This window comes from Xyrauchen texanus, chromosome 10 (assembly GCF_025860055.1).
Source record: "Xyrauchen texanus isolate HMW12.3.18 chromosome 10, RBS_HiC_50CHRs, whole genome shotgun sequence".
In the NCBI taxonomy this organism is placed as follows: Eukaryota; Metazoa; Chordata; class Actinopteri; order Cypriniformes; family Catostomidae; genus Xyrauchen; species Xyrauchen texanus.
In genome coordinates this window covers 6,999,184-7,026,848 of record NC_068285.1, presented here as the reverse complement: position 1 = coordinate 7,026,848, position 27,665 = coordinate 6,999,184, and the positions used below count along the sequence as shown (strand labels likewise).

The 27,665-nt window shown below is 40.8% G+C and overlaps 2 protein-coding genes across 2 annotated transcripts in view; one reads left to right on the top strand and one right to left on the bottom strand.

The window, feature by feature from the left end:
* LOC127650479 (uncharacterized) overlaps positions 1–27,665 on the bottom strand; it is a 1,198,408-nt gene that overhangs the window by 238,058 nt on the left and 932,685 nt on the right. The window contains 1 exon segment of the mRNA XM_052135926.1: positions 22,896–23,069. Coding sequence (XP_051991886.1) covers positions 22,896–23,069 — 174 coding nt within the window.
* LOC127650380 (NACHT, LRR and PYD domains-containing protein 3-like) overlaps positions 1–27,665 on the top strand; it is a 1,539,373-nt gene that overhangs the window by 849,350 nt on the left and 662,358 nt on the right. The window lies entirely within an intron of this gene.

Genomic DNA, 27,665 nt, shown 5'->3' with positions numbered 1-27,665 from the left:
GCTCTCCTTCAAATTGATATTAAGAACTCAGTTTAAACTATATGTATTTATGTCTATCAGTTTCAGAGTCTTTTTAATGCATTTCAGTTCAATTTCAGTCACTTTTTTCCATTTCTTGTTACTTTTTTCATGTGACTTATTCTAATAAGAAAACAAGGAGAAACGCGCAGTCACATGCTCAAACAATCAACAATATCGCTCTAGATGTGTAAATACAAGTGGAAAGCGTGGGCGCGCCGCTGTCTCCTTTCCACAAGCGCGTGCTCTCCCGTGGCGTCTGTCGTTGCTATGCAACCATGAACTGCGCTCTCCATGATGACAAGGAAGTATCAGCAAAAGATTAATTGATTTCTAGCCCTTGCTTTACTACTAGATATATTTATGGAGATGAATAATAAGGCGCCCTGTACAGCTATCATGATCAGCTGTTCGGCCGAGAATTCAATGTTGTCACGCTGTAAGCTGATCAGTTGGTTCACCATAAAAAGCAAAATGGTTTTTAATGTTTCAATTGCGTGATTAAAATGACATTATTTGGAAGCGGATAATTTCTTCAAAAACAGCTCATTATGACTCAAAATGTTAGAATGCTGCACCTACACTCGATAGTGTGGATAAGATCAGCGCAGACCACTGCATTGACAGCGTGAAACATGATCTGTCTGTAACAGCCAGGGCTCAGCGGAGGAGAATGCCGGTCCAGCGCTGATTGAGGTATTAAAATCGAAAATAAAATACAGTTTGACATCTTTTTTTCTCGCATCTGTGAATTTATTTTTTAATCATTTGCTCTGAGATGAAGCAAATATATTTGTGCGGGAATTTCTCGCACTACAAAAGCTAACCTTGCGGGAATGGCTTAAATTATGCGCAATCCCCACATTCCCGCACCGAAATTCAAGCCCTGATAGTTACCAAGCAGCATTCTTTAGTGTATCCCACCAGCATGTATTTAACATCTCAAATTCAGTGTATAGTATATGTAGATCTCTGAAGAGAATTATATGTTTTAAAAATGGGGTTTATTTGGGGTTACTTTGGCATGCCCAATTTTACTGGGTTTACCAATTCCATTAGGTTCCCTCACATAAATTATTTGAGCTGAGATTACACATTTAAACATGTGGAATTATTACAGTCCACAATTGAATCAAGTTCAGCAAAATATGATTTTGTGTGCATTATATCATAATACGAATTGACATATCTTGACAAAACTGTTTTACCTCACTCCAGTTGATGTGTGTTCACCCTTTAATTCAAATGGCACATCCATAGACTGGTCACTCTTCATGGACACACAGCTGAGCTCCGGTGAGTCTGATCTCTTCATATGGAGTTGACTTTAACAGAATAGAGACAAGAGTTAATACAGCTAATTTTCTTCAACATAGAAATAATCTACCGTATCTCTATCTATCTTGGCAAAACTGTTTACCTCAGACCAGTTGATGTGTCTTCACCCTTAAAATTTAAAGGTGAAGATTTGGGGGTTACCATTTTGGTGAAAAGTGGAGCTTGCGCTTATGATTGAAATATGATCAGGCGTGGTACATGATAGTGATGAGGAGGAGGGTGTGGCCAGGCCGTGAGGGTGCATGGCTGGCGCCGATTCAACTGATCAGCGGGAGAGTGAGATAAAAGGGAGCAGAAGATGCCAGTTCATGAGAGAGAGAGAGACGCACATGGTCGGAGTGTGCCTTGTGTTTGTTGTTTTATGTTGAGTTTCCATTTAAGTTTCCGTTGACTGTCCTGCAGGTTCCTGCCTCCTCCTTGTCCCCTTCCCAGTTACACATTGGTGTGAAAACCAGGGAAGGAGGAGGGATGCGCTGTCGTGGAGTATTAGCCACTGCCCTCCGCCAGGGGAGGAGCCATCCGCCGGGGGACGGAGGAGTCGCTGCTGGGAGTCAGAGGAACCACTGCCATCCGCAAGGAAGGGGAGAAGCCATTCCATCCACCAGGGCTCAGAGGACTCACTGCTGTCGACCTAGTGAGGAGCGTCTGTCATTCGATAGAGGACAGAGGAGTGGTTGAAGACCAGGCGACTGCATGTCCGGGGACCGGCGTGCAAGTTATTCTTTCTCTCTCCTCTCCCTCGTCTTGTCTCTCCCCCAGGTTCCCAGGAGACGGAGTGGAGAACCGGCTGGCAGAATAGCTGGAAGGGTAGCATCTCCCCTCCACGGATGGAGGTGGTAGTAGTTCAGTCTGGATGGTGCCCTGGGTTGGGCTGGGGGAGGAGTGTGACAAGGAGGAGACCGTGGCCGGGCCGTAAGGGTGCACGGCCGGTGCTGATTCAACTAATCAGTGGGAGAGTGAGATAAAAAGGGAGCTGGAGACGCCAGTTCAAGAGAGAGAGATGCACTGCCACTGTGTGTCTTGTGTTTTATGTTGTTTAAGTTGAGTTTGACATTAAAGTTTATGTTGACAGTTCTGCAGGTTCCCGCCTCCTCCTTGCCCATCCCTTACCCATTACAATGATATGTATTGATTTCTTTATTTGACAATCTCTTTGCTAAACAGAACATAGTTACCAAGCAGCACTCTTTAGTGTGTCCCACCAGCATGTATTTAACATCCTCAAATTCACTGTAAAGTTTATGAAGAGCTATAAAGAGAATTATCCTTTTTAAAAATGGGGTTTATTTGGGTTTACTTTGGCATGCCCAATTTTACTGGGTTTACCAATTCAATTAGGTTCCCTCACATAAATTATTTGAGCTGAGATTACACATTTAACACATTTAAACATTTGGAATCACAGTCCACAATTGTATCAAGTTCAGTAAAATATGTATTTGTGTGCATTATATCATAATACTAATTGACATATCTTGACAAAAATGTTGTACCACACTCCAGCTGATGTTTGTTCACCCTTTAATTCAAATGGCACATCCATAGACTGGTCACTCTTCATGGACACACAGCTGAGCTCCGGTGAGTCTGATCTTTTCAAAAGGAGTTGACTTTAACAGAATAGAGACGAGAGTTTTTAAACTCATGAAGACAATTACAAAATATTCTTCTACCAACAATTGTGCATATGGCAACACAATGATGTGATGTGACAAAGCTGGATGTCTGAGTGGTATTCAAAGAATAGCATCAGATTTATAGACAATTAGGCAGGTTTTTTGGGTAGACCTGACCTGCTAAAAAGAGACAGACATCATCCCACCAGGGAATGTGCCTCTCCCCGCTCTAGTGATATGGCTCATAATCAAATGTTAGGGTGCGTTACACCAAGAGAGATTAATCTTAAATTTAGATTAAAAAATTCTGTTGCATCAATCTTTAAAGGGATAGTCCACCCAAAAATAAAAATTCTCCCATTATTTAATCACCCTTATGATATCTCAGGCATATATGACTTACTTTCTTCATCAGAACACATTTGAAGAAAAAAATATATACATCTCAGCAGGTCCTTAAAATGCAAGTGAATGGCGATTTCTCTTTTGAAGCTCCAAAAATCACAGACAGTCAGCATAAACATCATCCATATGACTCCCACAGTTAAATTTAAGTTTTCTAAAGCAATACAATCTCTTATTGTATATACAGTGCATCTGGAAAGTATTCACAGTGCTTCACTTTTTCCACTTTTTTTATGTTACAGCCTTATTCCAAAATTGATTAAATTCATTTTTGTCCTCAAAATTCTACAAACAATACCCCATAATGACAAAATGAAGAAATGCACATGACAGCCTGCCTGGAATTTGCCAAAAGGAACCTAAAGGACTCTGACCATGAGAAACAAACTCTGAACTCTTTGGCCTGAATGGCAAGCGTCATGTCTGGAGGAAACCAGGCACCACTCATCACCTGGCCAATACCATCCCTACAGTGAAGCATGGTGGTGGCAGCATCATGCTGTGGAGATGTTTTTCAAGCCAAGCTTGTAGCATCATACACAAAAAGACTTGAGGCTGTAATTGGTGCCAAAGGTACTTTAACAAAGTATTGAGCAAAGGCTGTGAATACTTATGTACATGAAATTTTTATTTTTCCCCCCCTATTTTTTATTTGTAATACATTTGTAAAGATTTCAAACAAACTTATTTCACGTTGTCATTATGGGGTTATTGATTGTTGAATTTTGGCTGTAACATAACAAAATGTGGAAAAAGTGAATACTTTACGGATGCACTGTGTATATTGTGTGTGTAATATATATATAAACATCAGTTGCACACAGTGCTGCCGTTCTTGAAGACTCAATAAACAATAAAGAGAATAAATGAGCCATTTTCAGTAAGTGATGTTTCCCAACAGTGTGCAAAACTTTCAGATGTCAAACAAATAAAGAAATACGATATCCAAATGTTGAGAGATTTTATTTGACTATAAATTAATAATGAGGAATCACCTGCGTCTCACCTGAACACTCACCTTGATCGAAAGGTTGCTAGATCGGCTACAAGTTCTCAAAATCTTCAACATTTTCCATCAAGTACACTTAAATTCCTGCATAAGTGACAATAATCATTACTAGTAAACACTTTGAAGTTCAATTTTCGTCGTGTAAATAATCTTCTTATTCTGGTGAAAACACAATTTGACTTTTACTTTCACTTTCATCGATCCAATTTATTTTTTATTAGCGATTTTATTGATTATTTTGAGTAACCAATAATGCGTATGTTTAAGCTTCGAAATGAGAAATTGATCTTTGATAGTAAACAGTTGTTTACAGGAACTTTCTCCATCCGCTCATCTAAACACGAGCAGATATTAACGTAATCAAATGAAAATAATACAGATTAACCCTTCTGCGGTATCATTCATGTACAGGTTACAGCAGATTACAAAGTAAACTGTAATATTTAGTTCATTATTCATCGCAGATCAAGTTATACAACATAACTAATTACCAGATGTAGTTACCAATCGATCACACGTGAATCGCGGCATGAAGTTCAATAATACACTTCAAATATGGTTAAAACATAAAGAAAACCAATAACACTTACTTTATGTTCATGTTCTAACACGTTAAACACCAAATCACCAACAAACATCCAAATAACGGACAGGAAAACTTTTCATCTACACACTGAAGTTCTCCGTCATATATGTAGATCAGTGGTATAACACAATACTGCCTTATACAGGAAGTATGTGGAATTGCAACTTCCGCTAAATGTTATCTTATTGGGAGCCTTTTATACAATAAATATTTGCTATATTGGTCTTGTCTTAGAGAATATTTAGAGGATTCTGCCGGTTTGTCATCTGAGGAACCACAAATTGTACGTTGAGTATTTTTTAATCTTGACAGTGAAAGTGAAACGTATCAAGAACGTTTTTCCTACGTATCTACATATGTCAAGTATTTAATTCAACTTAAATGAAGAGTATGAGCTTAAAAAAATTGATCTAAACTGAATTAATAGCATTTTTGTAAGGGACTGTAATTCTTTATTATGAAGGTTGGTTGAATGCTAATCCATCACGGGGCTCCGGTAAGAAGCGTTAATGAGACAGAAAAATGTTCAACTCTTTATATGAAGGCTTTGAATGCACAAAGTACAACACATTACATAGCAGTTGGCATCACAGAGGCTTTGAGTAGGGCACAGTGGAGATATCTAGCACAGATGTGATCAAATGTTGGCACGAAGCATTAGATCAGGGGTCCCCTAACTACGGCCCGCGGGCCGAATACGGCCCGCCCCCACATTTGGACCGGCCCTCTGAACAACGCCATGCAGAGAAATATTTTTACAATTTAATTTTAAATATGTTTTAATCATATTATATTTGTATTTGATAATACATATTGGCTTTCAAAATAAAATTTCCTTAGTTATAATTATTAAAGTAGCCAAATTATTTGTTAGATTCACCCGATTAACATTCCATCGTGGATCGAGCTGGTGCACGCGATCCAGCAAGAAAATTTAAAGTGACAACAAAATGGCCAAACGGTTGGGAAAGAGAAAAGTTGATTCAGAATGCAGGGTATTTAACCAAAAGTGGACAAGTGATTATTTTTTTGTTCAATGCAAAGAAATGGCTGTTTGCCTCATCTGTCAAGAAACAGTCTCCGTGTTCAAAGAATACAATCTCGCGCCGACACTATGAAACCCGCACAGAGACAAGTATGCGAAGTTTACAAGGCCAAATGAGAGCAGACAAAGTGTCGAGGCTAAAAAGTAGACTATCTGCTCAGCAAAATACGTTTGTACGGCAAACCCAGTTGAACCAGTCATCCATTCGAGCTAGCTTTCAGGTAGCTAAACTGATTGCAACCCGCGGTAGGCCATTCAGTGATGGTGAGTTCAGTAAAGAAATGTATGAATGCTGTTGCGGAGGAGGTGTGCCCCGATAAGAAAGACGTCTTAAATGCGGTGAGTCTGTCCGCAAGTACAATCACCAGACTAATTGAAGAAATGGGGTATAATATATATGCCCAGCTGAAGGAAAAAGTGAAAGAATTAGATTTTTTGCATTAGCTGGATGAAAGTAATGACGGCAGGACACGGCACAGCTGCTCATTTTTCTTCGCGGAGTTAGCTCAAACTTTGAAGTGTCCGAGGAGCTGGCAGCCCTAAAAAGTCTCAAAGGTACTACGACACGGGAGGATATTTTTGGTAAAGTGTGCCAAACGATAGAAGAGTTTGATCTAGACTGGTCTAAGCTGGCCAGCATCACGACTGACTGAGCACGTATATCTGTGAGCAAACCTTTTCACGCATGAAACTGATGAAAAATCCGATCATGAGATCAAGACTCACTGATGAACATTTGCATCAGTCTTTGAGACTGGCTGTGACAGGAATGGAACCGGACATTGGACTCACCAGCCAGAAACAAGCCCATAGTTCACACTGATTAGCCTAATACGCATGAGTAAGTAAATAATTTGATTTCAATAGCAATGAATATGAAAAAATGTCATTACGATAGTAATAATACTCTTTTAATAGGCTATATATCACTTGATATGTATGGTGCTTAAATAATAAATTAATCTAGCATTAGGAGGCATAATACTGTAAATCCATTTAAAATCATAATAAAATATCCACAATAAATCACTCCGGCCCATGCCATTTTCTGTTAGACTACGGCCCTCCATTATAGAAAGGAAAAGGGATGTGGCCCTGGTAGAAAAAAGTTTGGGGACCCCTGCATTAGATGAACAAGCTGCTGGATGACAATCAGTCAGGCTTCAAAAGTGGACACTCCACTGAGACTGCCCTGCTGTCTGTCATGGAGTCGCTGAGACAGGCGAAAGCTGAATCCAGATCATCCGTTCTGATTCTGCTGGACCTTTCTGCAGCCTTTGACACAGTCAACCACCAGATCCTTCTCTCCACCCTCGCTACTCTGGGCATCACAGGAACTGTGCTTGACTGGTTCAACTCCTATCTCACAGATAGGTCATTCGAGGTAGCCTGGAGAGGGAAGGTATCCAAGCCACATCAGTTAGTTACTGGGGTACCTCAGGGTTCAGTGCTTGGGCCAATTCTCTTCTCCATATACACAACGTCATTAGGACCCATCATTCAGTCACATGGTTTCTCTTACCACTGCTACACTGATGACACGCAACTATACTTGTCTTTCCAGCCCAACAACACCACAGTGACCACTCGGATCGCTGCCTGTCTGGCAGACATATCAGCCTGGATGAAGGAACACCACCTGCAACTCAACCCAGCCAAGACCGAACTCCTTGTCTTTCCAGCCAACCCTGCTTTTGAACACAACATCACTGTGCAGCTGGGTAAAACTACAGTGTCGCCTTCCAAAACGGTCAGAAATCTAGGGGTAACCGTTGATGATGAGCTGAATTTCACGGACCACATCTCAAAGACTGCAAGATCATGTAGATTTACACTCTACAATATCAGGAAGATAAGACTCTTCCTATCTGTACATGCCACACAACTGCTCGTTCAGTCACTTGTCATAACTAGACTGGACTACTGTAACGCTCTCATTGCAGGCCTTCCTGCATGTGCTATTAGACCCCTCAACATGATCCAGAATGCAGCAGCACGTCTGGTCTTTAATGAACCAAAGAGAGCACGTTACACCACTCTTTGTCTCTCTCCACTGGCTGCCGGTTGATGCGCATATTAAATTCAAGGCCCTGATGCTGGCATACAAATCAGTCACTGGATCTGCTCCAGCATACCTAAAAAGATTTATGCAGAGCTACGTTCCAACCAGAAGCCTGCGGTCGGCTAAGGAACGTCGCCTTATCGTACCAAAACAAAGAGGCACCAAAACACTTTCCAGGACTTTCAGTTTCATCATACCACGTTCCCAACTCAATGGGACCTTCCCAACTCAATCCGTGAAGCTGACTCCCTCTCTATATACAAAAAATGGCTAAAAACACATATTTTCCAAGAGCACTTAACCAGTCACTAAAAAAATTGTTTTTTTAATAATTATTGTTGCAATTAAATTGGTTTTGTATACTATTCTGATGATAGTAAAACTTAGTATGGCACTTTTCGTACCACTGTCTCCTTAAGATGATTCGCTTATGTTCTTCCTCTCTTGTAAGTCGCTTTGGATAAAAGCATCTGCCAAATAAATAAATGTAACTGTAAATGTAGATGGATGCCTCAATAATGATCCAATTTGGATTGCATATGGTACAGCTGTGGTGATATTATCACAAAGGCGATATCAAACGTGACATTAAATGTGGTATTAATTGTGGTCTTTCTGAAATAAACAGATACACATCAGTGTATATCTGATAACATAAACGTAAACAACAAATTGATACTGACAAAATATATGAACCATCGTGGCGAGGAATGGGTTAATAACAGCTAATGTTGGATATGCACGTGAATCACCGTACATAAATTGCATATTTCAATAATCATGAACAACATACATTTCAGTAACACAAACTTGGTATTTAAGCACAACAACGTAATGAGCAGCATACACTTATAAATGTGTATAACTGAATAAACGTATTCAATAACGCACATTAACACCTGGAGAAATGTCGGAGCAAACGAAAGAGAAAGTAATAAAAAATGCAATCGCGGAAAATATCGTCAACCATCGTCAGACATAACATAAAAATGCCATAATAAAAGTCCTCCCAGTATACGCACATGGAATTTTTGAACAGTTTCAAACAATACAGTTTGATAAAAAGCAAAGCAGATATTGTCTTTTGCATTAATTAAACGCATTTAATACTGAGCAAACTTTAAAAAAAATGTTTAAACAATTTGTTTGAATTAAACTGATCAGGAAGCATTTGCTAATTTTCTCCTTCCGCCATCTCTATCGGGAGCTTTTCATGATCATTGTGCAACATCTCTTTCCACATCTTCATCCCGTGAATTCTTTGTGAGTTTTTCTTTACTGTACCTGTAGAGTTGTTCCGACATTTCTGAAGCTTCACATCTTTGTTGCTTGTGTAGAAAGTGTATTCCTAAATGGCTGTGACACTTGGCGTATCACACAGCAGAACATCATGTTTGAAAGTGTATGACAATAAATGCCTTTGTTGTATCCTGTGTATCTTCTGGCCTAACCGCATCTCAAACCAGGATCTGCTTGAGCTCACCGGTAGAAATGCAATGGCCATTAAATCAAGAAACATAAGTTGTGATGGACTGGTCATGCTCTCCATCGTCCTCTCCAAGAAATCAGCAAAACTGGACTTGATTGGACCAGAGCGACCCAGCATGGCTCTTTTCTAACACTGACCATTATACAAAAACAAAACATCTTACTGGCATTGTATTGTCCGAATGGTTTAAAACATGGTATTTACATGGACATAAGGATATTTACTGCCTTTAACTTATATTTACAACTTCTTAATTTTTTTATTTGACTGGATGTTTTTTTTTAGTTCAGAGAATTTGTGGTTATTTTTTAAAAAATAAACAAAAGCTTTGATGAAATAAGAAGATTGACTGTGATACAGACGAGAGAAACAAAAATATAAATATTAATAAACCTGATGGTTGTTTTTTCTGATACGCTGCAAAATCTTCAAATTCTTCATCCTCCTCCTCCTCATCAACGTGTTCCTCATCAAAGTTAGTTTCAGTGCAGAGTCCCCAAAACACACCACTTTCAACAATTCACAGACTAAACATGAAAAATATATAGTTAAGTTGTTGTAGGTACAGTAGCACAGAAACGAGTTTGTTGCGTTTTTTGTCTCTTTAAGAGCGTCTGCTAAAAAAATACACACCAAATGTAAATGTGCATCGATGAGTTTTTGTCCTACATTTCTACACAAATTCCTCAGATTTATGCATTTCAATTCAATAAAATTAAAAATATATCATAATACATATGACTTTTGCACAGGCAAAAACCAGTTACATTTTATTCAGAAAAAGTAAAAATGTAGTTCCCCGTCTGTCGCTCTCTCGACGTTGTGTCGGAGAAGCGATACTAGGGGTCTCTCTTGAGCGCCGAATATGCCTCTGAACTATGAAAAAAGGCCAATGAGAAGTTGGCAGACAGTATGTGCATACCCCACCCCCGGACATACGGGAATATAAGCGGGCAAATAGCTGAGTTCATTCAGAAATTTTCTTCGGAGCCAATGGTAGTGCATGCAGTTTGCTGCGAGTCACACGCCCATTTCTTCTTTTCCTCTGACGCTCTGCATGCTGTTGGATTGATGGCGCATAACAGCGGCTTTCTCCTTCATTGCACGGCAGTGCAGTTTTGCCCCTGGGCACTTTGACAGTGCAGAGAAACTCTAAAAGAGTTATTTAAAAGAGTGATTTTCTTAAAAGAGTATTTCCTCTAAAAGAGCAATACACAGCTACGTTGAACGTCCTTTTCAGGACGTGTCTTTTTAAAGATGCCCTTCCGCCCCTGTGTAGTTCCTGGATGCGGTAGAGTGCTCTCCGCTTCAGACAGCCACAGGCGTTGTCTCGTGTGTCTTGGCAGCGATCACACCGAGACAGCATTTGTGGATGGTTCATGTTCTCACTGCGAGAATATGACCATGACAACGTTGCGGTCGCGGCTCGCTCTCAGCCACAGCTTCGAGCTGAGGACCCAGAAGGCTCCCACGCGCTCCTGAGACATTCGACCCAGAGCCAGAGATGTTAGTTCCGGATCTGGTAAGACCACTCCGTCCCCCGGTGGAGGGCCAGGAGGAGAATCTTTTGTTGAATTTCATTTGCCACTCTTGACGGGGCTGCGGTACCCAAATTCTCAATAACAGAGCTATTTCCTTTGTCTCAGGGTCACCTGGCCCGCAAATGCCGTTCTCACAGCACTCTGCCGCCAGATCTCAACAGTTCCCGGCATGCTGGACATGGACCCCCCGCCTTCAGCTCCACGACTGTCCCCTGGCCAGCTGGTTCCGACGAGTACAGAGGACGCCTACATCGGACCTCCACCTCAGTCATTAACCCGCCCCCTGCCAGGTGTGCAGAGCATGGTAAGTGCTTTGAGTCTTTTCTCAGCACTAGAGCCTCGGGATGCACCCTTAACTCCCGACGCCGTACTACCTGCTCCGCCCCACTGCGAAGCAGACCTGAAGGACGCATACTTCCACGTCTCAATTTTGCCTTGACAATGACCCTTTCTACGATTCGCGTTCGACGGCCGGGCATATCAGTACAAAGTCCTCCCCTTCGGCATGTCATTGTCCCCTCGCGTCTTCATGAAAGTCGCAGAGGCAGCTCTTGCCCCGCTCTGAGAAACCGGCATTCACATACTCAATTACCTCGACGACTGGCTCATTCTGGCCCACTCACGAGAGTTACTATGCACTCACAGAGACCAGGTGCTCAGGCACCTCAGCCGCTGGGGGCATCAGGTCAACTGGGAAAAGAGCAAGCTCGCCCACTCACGAGAGTTAAGAGCATCTCTTTTCTCGGCATGGAGTCAGACTCAGTCTCAATGTCGGCTCGACTCACCAATGAGCGTGCACAGTCGGTGCTGAGATGCCTCGCCTCTTTCAGGCCAGCAACAACGGTCCCTTTAAACCCTTCCAGAGGCTCCTGGGGCATATTACATCCTCCACGGCGGTCGCGCCGCTGGGGTTGATGCATATGAGACCGCTTCAGCACTGGCTTCAGACTTGTGTCCCGAGACGAGCATGGCGCTGCGGCACGCACAGTGTGACTATCACCCCCGCCTGCCGCCAGACATTCAAACCCTGGACAGACCTCTGCTTTCTACAGGCAGGAGTACCCTTGCAGCAGGTGTCCCGACATGTCTTGGTCACGACCGATGCCTCCAGGTTGGGTTGGGGTGCCGTGTGCAAAGGGCACGCAGCCGTGGAACATTGGAAAGGGGCCCTGCTGTGCTGGCACATCAATTGCCTAGAGTTGTTGACTGTTTTCTTTGCCCTGCGGGAGTTTCTCCCATTAGTTCGAGACAAACATGTCCTAGTCAAGTCAGACAGCACCCCCGTGGTAGCGTACATAAATCGCCAAGGCGGCGTACGCTCCCACCACATGTCACGACTCGCCCGTCATCTCCTCCTTTGGAGCCAGCAGCGACTCAGGTCACTGTCACGACAACGCTTTCCCAGTGGAGAGTGGAGGCCCCCCCCCCGTCGATCCAGCTGATTTGGGAACGGTTTGGCAAGGCCCAGGTAGAACTGTTTGCCTCCTGAGAGACCTCCCAATGCCTGCTCTGGTATGCCCGAACAGAGGCTCCCCTTGGGGCAGATGCACTGGGGCAAACAGTGTAGCCTTCTTGCACAGGTGCTGTGCAAGGTCAGGGAGGACGAGGAACAAGTCACCCTGGTGGCTCCTTATTGGCCTACTCGGGCCTGGTTTTCGGACCTTGTACTTCTCACGACAGCCCCTCCCTGGTGAATTCTCCTGAGGAAGGACCTTCTTTCTCAGGGATGGGTCACGCTCTGGCATCCGCACCCAGAACTTTGGAACCTCTACGTCTGGACCCTGGATGGGACGCAGAAGATATAGCTGGTCTACCACCTGCTGTCGTAGACACGATCAACCAAGCCAGAGCCCCTTCTACCAGGCATCTTTATGCCCTGAAGTGGCGCTTGTTTGCAGATTGGTGTTCTTCCCGGGCTGAAGACCCACAGAGGTGTGCAGTTAGGTCAATGCTCTTATTTCTGCAGGAGAGGCTGGAAGGGAGGCTGTCCCCTTCCACACTTAAGGTGTATGTCGCGGCTATCGCGGCCCACCATGATGCAGTAGACGTCATGTCTGTGGGTAAGCACAACTTAATCATCAGGTTCCTAAGAGGCGCCCTGGAGGTTGAATCCCTCCCGGCAAAGCCAGTTACCCTCCTGGGATCTCTCAGTGGTCCTTGCGGGCCTCCAGAGACCTCCCTTGGAGCTGCTAGAATCAGTTGGTTTCAGGGCCCTCTCTCTTAAGACTGCCCTGCTGATCGCGCTCGCCTCCATGTCGCTGAGCCGAGCCATGTTGTGGCCGGACCATTTCCGGCTCCTCCGAAAAATCCTGAATGAACTCAGCGAATTTGTCCATTTATATACCCGTATGTCAGGGGGCAGGGTATGCAAATACTGGCTGCCAACTTCTCCTAGGCCTTTTTTCATATTGGCGCTCAAGAGAGACCCCTAGTGTCACTTCTCCTACATAACGTCTCGTTTCCTCCATCAGGGAACGGAGGTTACATACGTAACCTAGACGTTTTCTGTTGAAATACACACAGTGTGTAAACATTACCTGTGACTGTATAATGAATGACATTAAAATCATGAAAAGTGTCAGTGAAGAGTCTCTCATTCATTTGAATGTTTATCTCTTCTCATTCTTCATCTAGGTTGTGTGTTTAAGAGGCTCAACAGAACAGATTACCCCAAAACTACATACAAAAGCTTCTGACACTGGAGACAAACAACTACAGCAGCACTTCCATATTAGAGCAGATTACAGACATGAGAAATGACCTGCAGGAAACATCAGTTTTTATGATTATAATCAAGAAACGCCAATTTGGACGTTCAATTTTTGTTTCCGGATCTATCAAGTTACTCAAAGACACATTAAAATGCGTTTAACACACAAAATACTTGAATGCACCTCTTTTATGATGAACATTTTACTTTTCAGAATTCAAAGTCATTTTAATATTTTGATAAGTGATGGAACTGTCGAAGATTGTAAACAAGAAAATAAGTTTCATTAAAGTTTGAAATGTGTGTATAATCGTTTTAATCTTTTATTGTTATTTAAAAAAATATGAATATGAATACATAGATAGGATTTATACAAATTTGATAGATGTGTTTTAAACTGGAGTTTTAGAAGATTTTCCCATTTTATAATTTAGACATCTTTATTTGTCATTGACTGAATAATTATGTAAAGTTACACACATCAGTGTGTCAGGTCAGTTTGTCTCTGTTGATTCTGTGACATCTGTTTTCTTCACAATCATTTCTGTTCACAATCAGTTCTCAGAGACGTCCATCTAAATCCTAAAATACACAAAGTTAAATGTGCTGTATGGGACATTACTGCATTATCTTTAGCAGACAAACTTAATAGCACTATAATTAGTGGCACAAAATATTAGCACTATCTGTGAGAGATACTCATTTCTTAATAAATCATCTCCATTACAACTCTATTTAATAGTAATCAATAGAAAACAATTCATATCTGTTTATCACATACAGAGACACTGAAAGACCTGAAAACATTTATATATTTTGCAGATCAATGAATCAAACTGATATTAAACACAGTTAAATACATTTATAGTACATAGGTAACAATTACACTGCGTGCACAATTATAAGGCAAATTGTATTCCTCAGGATTAATTTTATTGTTAAACAAACACAATGCTCTCATTCAAACCAAAATTATATTGAACCTCAAACCTGAATGTTTAAAAAGGAAAAGTGACTTTTGTCTTTCTCAGGGGAATATATAAGTGTGCACAATTATTAGTGCTACTATTAGTGTTATTATTAGGCAACTAAATTACAAAAATAATTTCTCCCAAATCAATTGTTTATTCTCAATTTTTAAAGTAAGCGCAACACATAAGTAACACAAAATTACAATTAAATAACATTTTCGGCCTTTCAAAAATATTCAGTGACCAATATAGCCACCCTTCTGTTCAATAACTGCCATGAGCCTTCCATCCATGGAGTCTGTCAGTTTCTTGATCTGTTCACGATCAACTTTCTCTGAAGCAGCAACTGTAGCCTCCCAAATGCTGTTCAATGTGGTGTATTGTCTTCCCTCACTGTATATCTCACATTTGAGAAGGGCCCACAAGTTCTCAATAGGATTGAAGTTGAGGAAGGGGAATTCATTATTTGGGAATCTTTGAGGCCCTTGCTGGCTAGCCAAGCTGTGGAGTACTTGGATGCATGTGATGGAGCATTGTCCTGCATAAAGATCATGGCCTTCTTGAATGCTGAGGACTTCTTCTTGTACCACTGCTTGAAGAACATTCTTTACAGAAACTGGCAGTAGGTTTGGGAGTTGAGTTTCAGTTCATCTTCAACTTGAAAAGGTCCAACTTCCTCATCCTCAATGATAGCAGCCCAAATCAGTACCCCTACTCCACCTTGCTGGGACCTGACTCGAAGTGGTGCCCTGTGCCCATTAGTGCTCACCCACAGGCCCATCCATCTTGTCCATCAAGAGTCACTCATTTCATTTGTCCATGAAACCTTTGAAAAATCTGTCTTCAGGTTTTTTTTTGCCCAATCTTGACGCTTCAACATGTGAATATATTCAGTGGACTTGACCTTGGCCATGTCTCTGAGCACTTAACACCTTGTACTTCTGGACACTCCAGGTAGGGTGCAGTTCTGGAATATGGTGGCACTGGAGGATAATGGGTTCCTGGCAGCTTCACATTTAATTCTTCTCAAGTCTTTTACAGTTAATTTGTGCCTTTTCTTCTCCATGCATTTTTTGCACCCCAGTTGACTATTCACAACAAAATGTTTGATTGTCCGGTGGACACACCTCAATAGTTTAGATATTTCAAGAGTGTTGCATCTGTCTGAAAGGCATTTTTTAAATGCTTGACTTTTCAGTGTCAATTAAATCTCTTTTTTGGCTCATTTTACTATGAAGCTTAATGAAGCTGCCTAATAATTATGCACACCTTGATATAGGGTGTTAGTCACTTTCACCACACCCTCCCTCATTACACAAATATATATCACCTGAAAATGATTGAATCCAATAAGCATTCAAGTTTATATGGTTTGGAGTTGGAAAATGTGCATGGAAATAATGATAAAATCAGAATGCTCACTTGCCTAATAATTGTACATGCAGTGTAATCTGTAAAAAGAAACTTAATTAAGGAGATCAATTCAAATATGATTATATTAATTATCACAACTCACCGCAGTGTCTTCAGTTTATAATTTGGATCATGTTTTAGATCAGAGAGCAGCTTCACTCCTGAATCTCTTAGTTTATTCCCAAACAGATACAGTTCTTTCAGGTGTGAGGGGTTTGATCTCAGAGCTGAAGTCAGAGCAGCACAACCTTCATCTGTGATACCACAATTATACAACCTGCACAGAACAATGACACACTCTTCACTTTCTCAGTTCACAACACACACATCAGTTTAACAGTGATTTGGTGGGGTGGGGTATGAGCAGAGTGGTCAGGTGATAATGGTCAAGACCCGAACGATTGTGGAGGTTGAGAATTACAAAGTGCAGTACAACCCTCATCATTTATTATAGAAGGATTTATTAGCAAAGGAAAAGGTATGGGATACAGTAGCTTCAGCATATTTGAGCAGATGGTAAGTTAATGTTTTAGTTTGCAGTATGCCTTCATGTCGTATATACAACATAAAAAAATTTCAGGTGATTTAACAAAAAAATGCTGTTATTAATTATATAATCATTAATGGGCTGTTGAGCTGGATGCAAACTCTTGACAAAGGAACAAATTAGTTTTTTCTCTGACTAAATGCAGATGATTAAGGACCCAATACTGTGTGGGCTGGGGTCTATCTATACATTTTTTTATCATTGTGGTTTAAATGTTGTCCTCCTACTCGTGTACAAACGATTTAATGTAGACCAAATTTGTTATAGTAATCAATTACCCCCTCTCAAAAAATTACATTATGTCCTTATGAAAGAAAATGTTTGGTGTAGGAACCCAGAGATAACTTTATTTTCTGTGCAGAGCTGCAGCGGTGTCTCACAGAAGAGACGCGGCCAATGTGAATGCCCAACCTGATCGCGCTGCTCACGCCCCGATACGGAGGATGTGTGAACCCGGCGTGAAACTCTCACAAGCGGTTTTTCACACGACTCAAAGAAGCGGCACTGACCGAACAGAGAAATGCCAGTTGTGGAATTTGTTCTTATTTGCATGACCCGCCTCCTTATTGTTTGAATTGAAAGGATGCATTTAAGATAAAATGCAGTTCGTAACTAAACTCTTTTAGTTTAGTAGTTTTCAATAACATTTTGTTGTCAGACTTACTTGTTGGTTTTTGAAGAATTCAATGTGATTTTTATTTTTTTTCATCTTCATCGTATGAAGTCAGTGTTATGAATTCTAGGCTAGGACTGCTTGTTATACAGTCATATTGTTTGCAAGATTTTGAAATTTAATTGAAAAGAATTATTTTTTTATTAACATTTTTGTTGTGTTGGCAGAGCCACAAATTGTCAGAATCTGTGGCAATGAATTGCTCACATAAAACCTGAAATGGCACAAATATTTCTATATTGTGTTTAATTATTCTTATAATAATATAATTATAAAGTGGTTCAAAATTATTATTATAATAATATAATTATAAAGTGGTTCAAAATTTTAATTACTAGACAAGTTCTTTTAGATGAAGTGTTATGAATTATATGCTAGGACTGTATGTTATAAAATCATATTGTTTGCAAGACTTGATTAAAGAATGAAGAACTAGTTAAAGAACTGAAAAAAATAATTATTGTAGAAGAAAGAAATGTCCACGAGTACACCTGGTACTCAAATAATTTCAGAGGTGCTCCAAAACAGGAATAGGATATTGAAAAACAAATAGTGGAAACAAAAATCCACATCTAGGCACTCTAGTGGGGTTTTACGTTTAAAAGCCTTTATTGTGAGGGCTATATATTATAAAAGCACCAATGCATATTGGCCCAAACAGGCCTTCATCAGGACGTGACATTCTGTCCTTGTTATGAAAAACCTGAGCTTCTGAAATAATCATGAATAGACTGAAGTATTATGTACTTTTAAAAAGTTATTCTACTGTATTCCGAATTCTTCATGATTTAGAGACATATACATTTTCTGTGAAAGGATATTACATTGTGTGCAGCATATTCACAACGCAAGTTACACATGTTCTGACTATTGCATTATTTAGTTAAAGTTCACCTGTACATTTACTTCACTATGCAGATGTAAGTTGTTATATTACATAAACAGTATGTTAGGGATAATGTGATTAATATCTTGTATTAATAAGATGCGTTTAAATGAGGTATTTACCCCGTTTTGAAGCGGTTCATTATGCGTTATGTTCAGCGCGTTCAACTCAGCAGCTCAAGCAGAGAATTAATGTATTATATGAATCCATGTCTAATATCTTCTTCTATATACAGATTGTTTATATTTTACAGTATCAATTTTATCTCGACACATTTTCATCAACAGTATGCTTCACTAAAAATTTTTCTTCTCGCTTTGTTATCAAGTCAAAAAACCTTTGTCAACAAACATTTTCATCAGTGATTTTGTTAATGAGATTAACATTGTGTGTGTGTCCAATCAGCACTGTGATTGAGATGACCAATGAAAACGTTCCTGAGGGTTTCGTCATGACTGAGGGGTGTGGTTTGCATTTAAGTGGATTGAGGGAAAAAAAAAAAAAAAAAAATCACACCTTTATAAACGTTCTGACATGTACGTTTATCTTCAGCGGAAAGCAAGCTCCACCTCTGCTTTATTTCATTACAACGCTGCTTCTGTATTTAGTTACATTGTTTTTTTTTTATAATTCCCTCATATTTTGCAATCTACTTCAACTAAAGCTGTTTGGAAAGTTTGGAATGTGTCTAGACTGTGAGCTGTTTTCTTCCTCTCCTCTATCATACACTCAAGCTTAAGTGCTCCTCTTACATGTCATCATTAGAGTTTCACATGTTCTCATGTTAAATGAAATAAAACGACTATTCGACAATGAAGATTTTTGTTGAAAATGTTTTATTGCCGACGTTGAAGACAACGTTGACTAATCGTTTCAGCCCTATGACAGAATATCAGATCATGTAAATCTGAGATGATCTTCAGTTTACATTGAGGATTCTCCAAACATGATTACAGATATTTCCATTTTTAGGGTAAAATTACGACTCAATCTTATAAGTTAAAGCAACATTCTCTTCAGTTATCTGAGAGAACTCTTTTTTTCAATATGTTTTTTTTAATTATTGATAAATCAATATTATTTACTGCAGAATGAGAATGAAGTAGGATTTGAGAGTTTTGTGAAATCTTACCACAGTGTCTCCAGTTTACAGTGAGGATTCTTCAGCCCATCAGAGAGCAGCTTCACTCCTGAATCTCTTAGTTTATTCCCAGACAGATTCAGTTCTTTCAGGTGTGAGAAGTTTGATCTCAAAGCTGAAGTCAGAGCAGCACAACCTTCATCTGTGACATCACAATCTCTCAACCTGCAGAGAACAATGATACACTCTATCCTTACAAACAAATCATCTTTAAAAAATCCTCTAAATGACATTTGCTGAATTACAGGGAAAAAATTACCCATTTAATTTTTTTTATTAAAGTAATAGTAATATAGTAATATAATCTGTTCACCTGTTCCGGTTTTGTGACCAAGATAGGGTGTAAAAGGAGGAAGTCTCATTTTTTGCTGACCGCTTTTTTCACGCTTGATTTACACTTTTCTAAATGCTGTTTATGCCACTTGACACAACTTCGTATGCCAGTAACACAATTATGGGATGTATTGGACCTTGTTTGTGTTGGTGCGAATCTGGAATCCGTGATCATTAAGTGCGTCTGGCAAGTTATTCCCCTACTCAGCCTCTCTGCGGCCAAAATTGAGTTTCAGATTGCCGCCTATATGGCCAATGTGAATGCCCAACCTGACCACGCTGCTCACACCCCGATACGGACCACGCCCCGCAGTCATGACTAAATCCTCAGGAACGTTTTCATTGGTCATCTCAATCATGTAGTCACCTGTTAATAGTTCAAACTTCAGAAAGATTGTGAATGGATCCGATGTCGACAAACAGTAAGATGTGCCTGCCAGTAGATTTCAATAACATTTTGATATCAGAATTACTTGTTGGTTTTTGAAAAATTAAATGTGAGTTTTCTTTTTCATCTTCATCGTTTGAAGTCTGTTATGAACTATATGCTAGGACTGCATGTTATAAAGTCATATTGTTTGCAGGATTTTATAAAAAAAAAATTAAGAATGAGTTGATTTTTAATTTTTTTTTATTGTGTTGGCAATAAACATCAAGGAGTTTTTTTCCATCCATAAGTTTAAATTTATCAGTGTTAAGCCCCTCTTTTCTGTTTTTTTTTTTTGTGTGTATTCAATACAAAAAATAAAATCACATTTGGCATGGCGTTGTGTGGCCAGTGTTAATTTGTTACACAGTTTTTGTTTTAGTCTTTAGATGAAAATGTCCTTTAAACTTAGTCAATATTTCTTCATGTCATTTATTTATTTTTACATTTACATTTATGCATTTGGCAGACATTTTTATCCAATGCAACTTACAGTGCACTTATTACAGAGGCAATCAACCCGGAGCAACCTGGATTTAAGTGCCTTGCTCAAGGACACAATGGTGGTGGCTGTTGGGATCGAACCAACAACCTTCTGATTACTTGATTACTAAATGTGCTTTAGCCCACTATGCCACCACCACTCCTCTTTAGCCATTTTAGTCAGATTTACTCTGATGATAATTACATATAAATTTGGTCAATGAAAATTACATCTTTTAGTTGATGATGATGATGTAATTACAAATTACATCTTTTAGTTGATGATGACGTGCAAAACGGACAGAATGTGTTTCAAACTGTAACAGACTAAACTTTAATTAAATATTGAAACATTTCAAAAATGTTTTAAACATTTTCTAATGTAATCACGTATCAAATATACATGCTGTCCTTGTGAAAAACCTGAGCTCCTGAAATAATCATGAATATAGTGAAGTATTAGATACATTTTAAAAGTTATCATACTGTATTCTGAATTCTTCATGATTTAGAATTTTCTGTGAAAGGATATTACATTGTGTGTAACGTGTTTCTTACGGAAACAGCGTATTCACAATGCAAGTTACGCAACACAATTACGCATGTTCTGACTAGCGCATCATTTAATTCAAGTTCACCTGTACATTTACTTCACTATGCAGATATAAATTGTGTTATTGCATAAACAGTATGTTAGGGATAAAGTGATTCATCTCTTGTATAAATAAGATGCGTTTGAATGAGGTATTTACCCCGTTTGAAGCGGTTCATTATGCCTGTGTTCAGCACATTCAATTCAGCAGCTCAAGTGGAGAATGAATGTATTGTAGTATTATACATGCAGAAGAATTGAAATTACATGACTTGAATCTAGGATTTTCCTAAACTTTGCAATCCTGGAATTCTTCACCGTCATAAATTAAACGACTCAGGCATCAACATTGCTCAGATAGGCCCCTCAGCCTGACCTTCTGAAATTCCACACAGAGTTATAGCAGACTTCTCTATGAAAGGTTTCCAAAAGACCATCTTTCTAAATTCACCAGTACCAAATATCCTACATATAATGGTGTGAGAATGAGGGCACCTTAACGGTTACCTTCTAAATGTTTCATACCAAATATCCTACAGTATTATATGAATCTATGTCTAATATCCTCTTCTATATACAAACTCTCAATATGCTTTTCTTTGGTTTATATTTTGCTGTAAGATTTTTATCTCACCACATTTTCATCAACATTTGTCTTCACTAAAATCATTTTTAATTTTTTAGGGTAAAATTAGGCCTCAATCTGATAAATTAAAGCAAAATTATCTTCCGTTATCTGAGAGAACTCTGTTTTCAATATATATTTTGTAATTGTTGTTAAATCATTTTTATCATTTACTACAGAAGGAGAATGAAGGAGGATTTGAGAGTTGTGAAATTTTACCACAGTATCTCCAGTTTACATTGAGGGTTCTTCAGTTCATCAGAGAGCAGCTTCACTCCTGAATCTCTTAGTTTATTATATGACAGATCCAGCTTTCTCAGGTGTGAGGGGTTTGATCTCAGAGCTGAAGTCAGAGCAGCACAACCTTCATCTGTGACATCACAATCACTCAACCTGCAGAGAACAATGACACACTCTTCACTCTTTCAGTTCACAACACACACATCAGTTTAACAGGAGAATATTACCATTTCTGTGTCCGTTTAATATATTTTCAAATTCATGTGTTTGTTTGTGTTTCAAATGTGTAAAGAAACACATCAATTCAATATGATACAAAAATATCTAAATATGAATCTAGTTAATACTTAATCAAACATCTTTACTGATAATGAATAATTATTACCTAATAACATGAGACACACATAGTTCACACATAACTCTATTATTGTAAGAATTATTGCAAATATGCACAATTTAAAAATATTTCTGTCAGAATATCAGATCATGTGAGTCTCGGACAATCTTCAGTTTACAGTGAGGATTCTCCAAACATGACGGGGAGTAAATGACAGATTTTTCATTTTTAGGGAAAAATTAGAACTCAATCTGATCAATTAAAGCAACATTCTCTTCTCTTATCTGAGATAACTCTGTTTTCAATGTTTTTTAGTTTTTGTTTGAATTTGTATTATTATTGTTAAATCATTATTATTTACTACAGAAAGAGAATGAAGGAGGATTTGAGAGTTTTGTGAAATCTTACACCAGTTTCTCCAGTTTACAGTCAGGATTCTTCAGTTCATCAGAGAGCAGCTTCACTCCTGAATCTCTTAGTTTATTCCTAGACAGATGCAGTTCTTTCAGGTTTGAGGGGTTTGATCTCAGAGCTGAAGTCAGAGCAGCACAACCTTCATCTGTGACATCACAATCACTCAACCTGTATAGAACAATGACACACTCTTCACTCTCTCAGTTCACAACACACGTCAGTGTAAAATAAGAATATTACCATTTCTGTGTCTCTTTAATATATATTTTTTATTTATTTGTGTGTGTGTTTCAAATGTGTAAAGAAACACATCCATTCAATATGATACAAATATATCTAAATATGAATCTAGCTAATAATTAATCAACCATCTTTACTGATAATGAAAAAGCTTAAATTCAATCAAAACTAAGATTAATAAAATCAGATATCTTTTGAAATATCAGATACAAAATAATTAGTTTTATGTTTTTCCTAAACCAGAACCTGTGCAAGTAGGCTCACTGGGGGGAACGCATATTTGCGCAGCCCTCGGGGCCAGCTGTGTGCCAGCACGTCTGTGCCGAGGGGAGCTCCCGTCAAGGCATACCAGAGCGGCAGTGGGAGGATTACTGGGAGGTGAACAGGTCTACCTGTGCCTTGCCAAATCGACTCCAAATCAGCTGGACCACCTGAGGGTGGAGTCTCCACTCTTACCTGAGCGTTACCTGCCATGACAGAGCATCTGCTGTGACGTTGAGGTTGTCGGGGATGTGAGTGGCATGCAGCGACCTGAGCTGCTGCTGACTCCAGAGGAGTTGTGACCTGAGACGGAAGCGTAACCCGCTTGGCGGATTATGTAAGCACATGCTTGCCCTGAATCATAGGCCATAGCCTCCACAGCGTGAGCAGTACCACCAGCATCTCAAGACAGTTGATGTGCCAAAGCAGGTGAGGTCCTGTCCAGGAGCCAGTCATCGAGGTTGTTCAGTATGCGTATGCCCACTTCCCTTAGCGGGGTAAGTCTCCGCGACCTTTGTGAAGACGCAGGGGGACGGGGACAAGCAGAAGGGGAGGACCTTGTACTGATACACCTGACCGTCAAATCGTAAAATGTAGGAAGGGTCTGGATCGAGGTAAAATCGAGACATGAAAGAACGTGTTCTTCAGGTCTACCGCAGTGAACCAATCTTGATGCCAGATGCATGACAAAATGTGCTTCTGTGACAACATCTTGAACGGGAGTCTGTACAAAGCCCAGTTCAGGAATCGCATGTCCAGGATTGGGCGCAACCCACCGCCCTTCTTGGGAACAATGAAGTAAGGGCTGTAAAAGCCACTATTCATCTCGGTTAGAGGGACAGGATCTATCGCGTCCTTTTGTTCTCTACGTGCAGAACAGTGGCTCTCTCGTTCTTCACTGATGTGAAGAGAACGCTGTGAAACCGGGGTGGGCGCCTGGTGAACTGAATCGCATAGACGAGTTGGACAGTTCTGGCCAGCCAGCGTGATGGGTTGGGAAGCAATAACTATGCGCCCAAACTCTGGGCAAGGGGCGCTAATGTAAGGACTGCTTCCAACGTTCCTGGGGTTGGGGCCTTGCAGCAGGGGGGGAAGCAGGGAGAGCCATGTTGGGGAGCGGGGATCCGACCTGAGGAGGGAGCGCTGAGGAGACCCTCCAAGCCGCATTCATGATGCCGATGCTGTAATCACCTGGTGCTCCCATGGGGGCGGCAATCGAGAATGCTGGCGATCTAACCTGAGGAGAGAGGAAACTGCTCTTTTCTTGACAATGGGGGTGCGGAGAACAGAAAAGAACAGAACAAAATATTTACCTCCCAGCTCTCCACCGGGGGAGGGAGTGGTCTGTACACCAGCTCCTGGGTTCCTGCAGTCAGCTCCTTCCTCAGGTGGCCTGTCTCAGGGACGCTTGGGAGCACTTTTAGGGGTCGTGGCGGCCGGCCGAGAAGCGGGGGGGCGTTCCTTTCCTGCAGGGGGCTCTACGCCATTGGGGAGTAGTAGGCTCAAGCTGGGGTGGAGCCTTTTGCGCTTGGGTTGCCATATGGGAATGCCTTCGGCGAACAGACGGGGTGCACACTCTTGAGCCGCGTTGGGGCAAGATGTCGGCCTCTGTCGGTTGCTTCACCGCTGAGCACTTCTGGGCGAAGTCCTCACTGAAGAGGCCAGCCTGGGAGATGGGGGCATTGATGAATCATGCCTTGTCTGCCTCCCTCATCTCAACCAGGTTCAGCCACAGGTGGCGCTCCTGGATCACAATATGGACATCGTCTGCCAAAGTGCGTGCGCTGTGACCTTAATCGCTCGGAGGGTGAGGTCAGTTGCAGATCACAGTTCTTGTAACACACCGGGATCAGAACTACCCTTGTGTAACTTTCAGAGCTTCGGCCTGATGTGCCTGACGTGCCGCAATCGCTTTGTCCACTTGGGGTATTGCGGCACCCCTCAGCCGCCCCCCCCCCCGTTGAAGGTAGTGAGAGCGGACAAGCTAAAGGACCGGGTTCAGGCAGTAAAAAGGTGCCCTCCACAATCCCGTCAACTCGTCATGCACTTCTGGGAAGAACAAGACTGGAGGGGGGGCAATGGCTCCGAAGGCGCTCTCCAAAGCAGTGATCGACATCTCATCTGGCTCACAAGCTCTGGAAGAGACATAAGGCTGGCAGTGAGGCAAGAAAAACGAGCGTACCGGGGAGTGGGCAGTCCGTGGGGAATTTACCCGGCAGAACCATACCCACTGAAGTCCCCGAATCACCTCCAGCATCAACTAAAGTGGTCTCGTACCCGTATGTAGGAGGTGGCGCTAGGGGGACAGCCAAAGTGGTTTTCCCTCGAAAGAAGGAAAGCCACAACTGCAACATTGCCAAGGTTACGCTCTCGCATTTAGAACACAAACCATCCAAGAACGCTTCCTCAATGCACTTATAGCCCAGGCATGTTACTGTCAGAATCGGAGAGGTAACGACCACATTCAGGAAAGGCACAGAGACGGAAAGGCATCTTTAAAAAGACGTTCAACATCACTGTGCCTGCTCTAATAGAGAAAACGCACACTCTTTTGGAGGAAAAGCTCTTTAAAGTGCCCAGGGGTGTAGTCTGCATAGTGGAGAGAGAACCACTGGAACACGCCCGTATATCCAACAGCAATTCTTCGCAGGGAGGTGAATGGATGGCAGTAGTATGCAGCTTGCTGTTAATACAACCGCTCGGCTCTGAAGAAAAAGTCTGAATGAACTTGCCTGCTGGCTTCCCTTTATACCAGTATGTCAGGGGGAGTGACATGCAAATTCAACTCGCACATTCTCATTGGCCTTTTCTCAAAGATCTGAAGGTGAATTGGGTTCCCAAGTGCGACCCCTAGTGTCACTTCATTGACACAACGTCGAGTGAGTGAGAGAAGGTGAACAGAATTTCATGAATTAAATGTTTGCAATAACTGTTGTGTTTTAACATGTTCTGTCAACTTTAAAAACATCAGAAAAATAAATTGCCCATGACCAGCTCTACATAGAGGATGTCGTTACAGAAGCCTGTTATGAAGTATTGTTGAAAGCAGTTCAATGCGGTTTTTAAGGATTGTGTCCACTCATTAAAAATAAAAATCGCATAACTTTTTCTGAACAGCTATACTTCCCTCTCAATTCAGCTGCTGTCTGTCTGTCTGTCCATGAGTTCCCTCACCTGCTAGTGAACAGGTGACAAACACACTTTTGGGGACTCCCAGAATTCATGCCATACAGACATTACAGAGGAACAATGTTAAATGCAATTGCCTCATAACACTGCCTTCAAAATACTGCTTCTTGATTAATTTGAACCTTTCAGTAATTCGCTCACGTTTCACCTCTGCTCATGTCTCATCGCGGCTTCTGGTTCCTGTTACAACCTAATTGAAGACACTGTTCTGATCTGAAGACACTGTTGTCAGTCCTGACCCCATTACGTTAAATTCTCAAACAAGCCATTACACCATGACCAGACCTCTAAGAACTCAAAAGAACCTTACAAAAAACTCTTTGGTGATAGTGTAGTAAGCACTGTGAATTTTCAGCTACCTGTCCTGATCAGTGACATTAGTGTGGTTCCCCCCCTTTGTAGCCTAAATGTGTTGATGTTTTAACATTGTTATTATTATTATTGTGAGTGTTACTTACTGAGCTGATCTAGATTCTTTAATCACAGGCAGCAGATACTGAAGAACTTTATTTGCTTTATTTTGAGCTCCAATAAACTGTTTTAGATCAAACACATCCATCTTCTGCTCTGAGGTCAACAACATAAACACTACAGCTGACCACTGTGAAGAGGAGAGTTTTGTTTCTATTATTTTTCCAGATTTCAAATAATCTTGCATCTCCTTCACAAGTGAATCATCACTCAGTTCATTCAGACAGTGAAACAGATTGATGGATTTCTCTGGAGAGTGATTCTCCCTGATCTTCTGCTTGACGTATTTCACTGTTTTCTCTTTGTTGTAGGAGCAGCTTCCTGTCTGTGTCAGTAGTTCTTGTAAGAGAGTGTGATTAGACTCCAATGAGAGACCCAGAAAGAAACAAAGGAAAAGGTCCAGATGTCCATTCTTACTCTTTAAAGTCTCATCCACAGCTGTCTGATGCAGGTCAAACATAGAAACCGGTTTTGGTGGATTCTGTTTCATAAACTTTAAAACTTTAGAGAACAGACTTTGTTTGGTGATTTGTTTAAATGCATTGATGTTGTTGTTTGTAAAGGAGAGGTGCACATATAGAGCTGCTAGTTGTTCCTGAATGC